At 37.8% G+C, this 6,000-nt stretch overlaps 1 protein-coding gene across 3 annotated transcripts in view; it reads left to right on the top strand.

Moving 5' to 3' along the window:
* Positions 1 to 5,773, top strand: part of Nlrp9a (NLR family, pyrin domain containing 9A) — a 39,126-nt gene extending 33,353 nt beyond the window's left edge. For all 3 annotated transcript variants that reach the window (NM_001048219.2, NM_001048220.2, NM_001302792.1), the window contains 3 exons: positions 2,132 to 2,302; positions 2,865 to 3,035; positions 5,428 to 5,773. In NM_001048219.2, the coding sequence (NP_001041684.1) occupies positions 2,132 to 2,302; positions 2,865 to 3,035; positions 5,428 to 5,578 (493 nt within the window). In that variant the 3' untranslated portion in view covers positions 5,579 to 5,773. The remainder of the gene's footprint in view (positions 1 to 2,131; positions 2,303 to 2,864; positions 3,036 to 5,427) is intronic.
* Positions 5,774 to 6,000: the final 227 nt, after the last annotated feature.

The raw sequence follows: 6,000 nt of genomic DNA on the forward strand, positions 1-6,000 counted from the left end.
GTAGACACCCCACCAACATGTACGCATACACTCACATGTGCTCATGCACACTGACACAAGTGAAAAAGAAGGTATGTGTATGAGTGAGAAGGATATCAGTCTTTCTCAACATACTGTAGCAACCAGCTTATATCTTGATCCTGGGTTTCTAGAGTTTGTAACTATGAGGCTGACATCTATTTATGAGCCATCCAGTCTAATGTTTCATTAAAGCAGACCAAACAGATTAAGATACCAAAAAGAATGATGTCCCTTTGAGAAAACAAGGGTGTGATTATTCCATCTGATCCTCCTGAGATGCTTGATGTCTTGCTGATTGTAGTCTCTATCAAAGGAGTTGTCACAAAGGCTGCATTGTATGCTGATCTTGAGTTGGAACCAAATGGAATGAATGGTATATTAGTGGCAGTGGGCACTTGAACAGGGTATTTTTCTTATACCTCTCTCTGGATATATAAGAAGGTTAAGTGTAGTCCTCCTATGACAGAATTGAGATGATGGACATGTATGCATATCAGGCACAAATAGATTGTGTCTATGTACAAACATCAGTTTCTAAATCTTTACATTATTGGTATTTTGCTGTGGCTGTTCTGTGGTTTGTACATGTTTGTAGTAGTATGTCTATATCACTTAAATGCCAGCAACACACTCTGGCCTAGAGTAGCAAACCAAAGTACATCTAGATGCTATATGCATCCCCTGGAGGGTAAAATTCTTCCCTACTTGAGAGCCATTTTATACACAAATTATCCCTTCATAAACCCATATAGATATAGATATGGATATATATACATATATACATATATATATGCATATATATATATATCCAAAAATCATGACTCCATGCATGTGTGTTTGTGTATCTCTTTACATATCTATCTTCCTTTATCATGTCCACCCACCTAGTATCTGTCATCTATGAATTTAACATGTCTCCCTTGTCTACCATTTAAAAATTATTGTCTTTATTTACATATAATCAACCTCTTCCTATATTCATCTGCACATCACTTTCCATTACAATCTATATATCTATTATTTTTTATATGTTGATTATCCATTTAACATACATCTTCCTAAGGACTATTATTAACATTTATGTAACATCTATGAATTCTCTATTCTTCACCTACATTATATCAAATATCTTCCTTTTGTCTCTCAACATCTCTATTATTTAAAGTGCCATGGCGAACCATGAACTTGATACTCAAGAAGGATTTGAGGACATGTATATTAAATACTTGGAGATGTTCAAAAGATAGTGATAATTGCACATGAGTCTGAAATCAGTGATAAGGTCACTTCACTGATTTTCTAAAAACATATGTATTATAACTGAGGGAATGAGAGTTGGAACACCACATAATGAGATCAAAGCAGAAGAACTTTGATGGGCCAATGTGAGGCAGAGGAACCCAGGTGGAGAAGCATCATCAGCATTTCAGAATTGCTTGGGAATTTGTAGTCTCTACAAATAAGCCAAGCTATTAAGATGGAATTTTGTGGACTTGGGATGTAGCTCAGTTGGTAGAATGCTTACTTTGCATACACAGAGTCCTGAGTTTGATTATCCTTCAAAGACTTAAATAAAAGCTATGGTAGTTATATGCCTATAATCTTAGCACTGGAAGATATATGTAGGATGGTCAGAAGTTCAAAGTCATCATCAGCTATCTGAAGACAGACTGGTTATATGAGATGAGATGAGAGAGAGAGAGAGAGAGAGAGAGAGAGGGAGAGAGAAAGAGAGAGAGAAGAAGAAGAAGAAATATGATCAATGAATGGCTCTGGAAGAGAAAGAATCAATCTCTACCAGGGGAAGCTCTGACCTAGATTAACAAACCCCTGGATACATGTACATAAAAGCAAAGATAAATGTATTTATTAGGTTGCATATACATGTACATATATGCATGCACACACATATATCATGTGTAGGTATATAACAAGAATAAAGAAGAGATTGTTAATTTGGAAGGGAGAACTGGGGGAAATGGAGAGAGATGTGGAATGATATAGTTGGCTGGAGATGCAATACTCATATGAAGTTCTAAAAAATAAAATTAAGACTGAAACACAACAAAAGGATTGGAGAGTAAGTGTATTTATATGTATGTTTTCCCAGGTTGCCTGGTTGCTATTTAACTTCAGAATGTTGTGAAGAGATCTCGGCTGTCCTGACTTGCAATACAAATCTAAAGACCCTGAAACTTGGCAACAATAACATACAAGACACTGGTGTCAAACGGTTATGTGAAGCTCTGTGTCATCCTAACTGTGAAATGCAGTGTCTTGGGTGAGTTTCTACTAACTACCATGGCGGGTGGGAGGGCTCACAACTTGATGAGGAAATGCTAGAGGATTAATAGGGTTAAGAAGTCCAACTAGCATAGGCTCAAGTTTTGAGAAAATGTACAGGTCTTGTACATCTGCTGTGATATTGAATGCAATACTCCTGTCATGTCTTACCCCACCTCGATATCTGGTTCTTCAAGTCTTTCTGCCCCTTCTTCTGTTGTATTCCATGGGTCGTGGAGGGAGGCAATGATATCAATGCCTCATTTGTGCCTTCATACACTGTACACTCTCTGAACTTTGACTAGCTGTGTGTCTATATTATCCAGTCCACAGCAAAAGGAAGTATCTTTAAGGCATGAGAGCTAAGCTAATATATAGAAATAATGCTAAGCATTTAGAACAACATTTTTCAACTTGTGGCTCACAATTCTTTTTGATTGGAAAAAAGAATTTGCTCAGTGTTTGTACTGTGGACATTTGGGACTGGGTAAGTCTTTGCTCAGAAGCCTGGAACTAGCACTAAACAGCAAATTCTAATTATGGCATGCTTCTGCTTATAGGTTAGACATGTGTGACTTCACCAGTGACTGTTGTGAAGACCTGGCCTTGGTTCTTACCACCTGCAACACATTGAAGAGCTTAAACCTTGACTGGAATGCCTTTGACCATTCTGGGCTGGAGATGCTCTGTAAGGCCTTGAATCACAAAGCCTGTAACCTGGAGGTGCTTGGGTGAGTACACACTGCCTCTCATGGTCAGGAATGGCTTCAAAACAAGCTCTTCTGTGTCAATTTTCACAAGCTCAGCCCCACTGAGGCTGGGTTGAGTTCTGTGGTGAGGCCCACTGCTGTACTGTAGGACATTGAGTATTAACTTTGATTTCTATCCACACCATCCTTTGGTGGTGATTCCTCCGAATATCATCAGTCATTTTTAAAACATGGCTTATTTTTAAAAGTTGCAAGTGAGTTCTAAAGCATGAACTCACAAAAAATGTAGAATATGAATGGACTTAGAAGTATAGCAACCAAAATGAAATAAACTACTTGTTCTCTCTCCTACACAGATCCTAACCTACAAAACACACACACATACATGTAAACATGCACACATAAAAGAGTATCATATACAGGACATAAAATAAAAAGATAAATGATTGTCTTTAATCCCAGCACTTGGGAGACAGAGGCAGGCGGATGTCTGAGTTTGAGGCCAGCCTGGTCTACAAAGTGAGTTCCAGGACAGCCACAGCTATACAGAGAAACCCTGTCTTGAAAGACCAAAAAAAAAGATAAATGATTATAAATATTAGTTCACATATATAGTACACTTTGTGTTATTCAGTAAATGGTCTCTCAAGATATAACACATTTTCAATGACAAATTAATTTTTAAAATGTATTTTCTTTATATGTGTGAGTATCTTGTCACACCTGCACCCTGTTGATTTCGATCCTATACTAGGACTCTAAAGAGTAATGTTAAAGCAAGGATGAGGGAAGAGCTAGGATGTTAGCACAGATGGTAAGATCATGGTAAGAATGCTGCAGTTGGGGCAGGGCTGACTGAAAGAGAGGGTGGAGAGTCATGAGCTGAAATTGAATAAGAGATCTAAAAGAGTCTAAAAGATCAGTGTGAACTCTTTGTGTAATTAAATGACATAGCATATGCTTATAGTCACCAGGCAAGAAAGAAACAGACCGAGGGTAGGAGAAGTTTGAGGAAGCCAGCTGTACTTTCAGAGAGACCTGTGTTCCAATTTTAAGTTGTGAAATTCAGGGGAACTAATTACCAAAAAATCGAAAGGAAATTTTTGAAGAAAGAAAATGTAATTATGTCGAGTATTGACCCCTTAAGACATTATTTGCAAAAAGAAAGAAAAAGAATTTTCAAAAACCAAGCCCACGTCTGTGATTCTTTACTCCCAGGCAATATTGAAGAAGGCATAGAAAGGTGGTAAGAGGTGGGAATCACCTATGAAGCAGCACCTGCTAGGCTCAATAAGATAGACACAGGCATGAACAGACTGTAGCAGAGGGTGCCGCCACAAGACCTGCATAAAATCAAGTCAAAATTCCAAAGATAGAGGAGGGTCTTCTGAGACCTTACCCCTAGCTGAAGAGTTATTTATATTTGGTGGCTTCAAGGGGAAGGAGAGTTGGTTCTCTTCAGGGATGTGGCACCTGTTAGGTTGCATATTCTCCTGAGGATGGGCCTACACGCACACATGTATGGGCATCTCTAGTTAGACTCACTGAGCAACTGGGCAGGAAAAGGACATAAAATGTGGCAGAGTCAGAGAGGGGAATGGGGAAAGGATATGATCAAGGCACATTACATGCATAATAAATTCTCAAAGAATAAACACATTGATTTCTAAAATATGGGTGTAATGATAATAAGCATTTGGCAATGTTTACTGTCTGTGGAACCAAAATTGTTTTTTTTTTTTAGGTAAGTTTAGAGATAATGGCATAGCTGAAATAGGCAGAGAGAATAGGTAAGCAGAGGCATAGGATATGCCGTAAGTGTCACACAGAAAATGAGTAGGGATGCAAAAGGAACGGACTTATTAAAAATAATAATGAGATTAGTGGCTATGACATGAATTACAATACTGTTCATAAGTTTAAGAAAAGTTTACATTATATAAAGTTATAATGCATGAATAAAAAATAATAATCATGATTAGGCACTTAAACAGTGGATGGGTGAAACCAGATATTTTTACTTCTATATAGTTTAATATTAACATCTTGATACATGCTTTATATGAATTATATATATAATAAAAGTGTCTGTATTCTCTGTGAAAGAGTCACACTTCCTCTCCACTCTCAGTTCATTCATTCCTAGGAATAGATGACAGAGAGACAGTCATAGGTGTAAAGAGAGGCAAATGATTGTCAACAAAAACTTGGGATGCTGACATGGCTCAGTGAGTGAAGGCACTTGCTGCCACACCTGACAACTCAAAATCCCCATAGTAGAAGAGAGAGGGTGGACTCCCAGGAATAGTCCTCTGACCTTCACATATTTGGAGAAGCATGCATCTATACAAATACATACAAATTAATGAATTTTTTAAATTAGTAAACAGAAGTTTCTTTTTTTTCATCCCAGACTGGACAAATCTTTATTTTCTGAGGAATCACAGACATTACTGCAAGCTGTGGAAAAGAAAAATAAAAATCTGAAAGTTTTGCATTTTCCCTGGCTTAAAGAGGAACTCGAAAAGAGGGGTGTTCGTCTGGTATGGAACAGCAAGAATTGATCTGTAACAAAGGTTTATCCTTTTTTATGTTTCTCCTATATACCCTGTCCCAAGTTGCACACCATGGTACTGGTGGCTGTCGCCAGAGCTGTTCTTCCACATTGTTCCACCCCCACCTTTCTTTATATCTCCCCTCACCACTTTGCAATGTTTATACTACAAGCACATTCAATAAACACTAAGCATGTGTGAAAACATGAATGTTTCCTCAATGAATGTCTTAAAGTATGGGAATTTGAAACTTAATGGACACTGGTCCTCTTAAAACTTTCACCCCCAACCAGAACTGTAATTTGTCTTCAGTTGGTGTCATTCTCAGAGCAGCTAATATCCACCTGAACTTCCTGTGTGTAGTTCATTCCATTATCCTTAAAGACAGGAACATTGTGATGCAGAAAGTGGTAAGACAATGTCTAGAATCC

The sequence above is a fragment of the Mus musculus genome, chromosome 7 (genome assembly GCF_000001635.26).
Source record: "Mus musculus strain C57BL/6J chromosome 7, GRCm38.p6 C57BL/6J".
Lineage (NCBI taxonomy): Eukaryota > Metazoa > Chordata > Mammalia > Rodentia > Muridae > Mus > Mus musculus.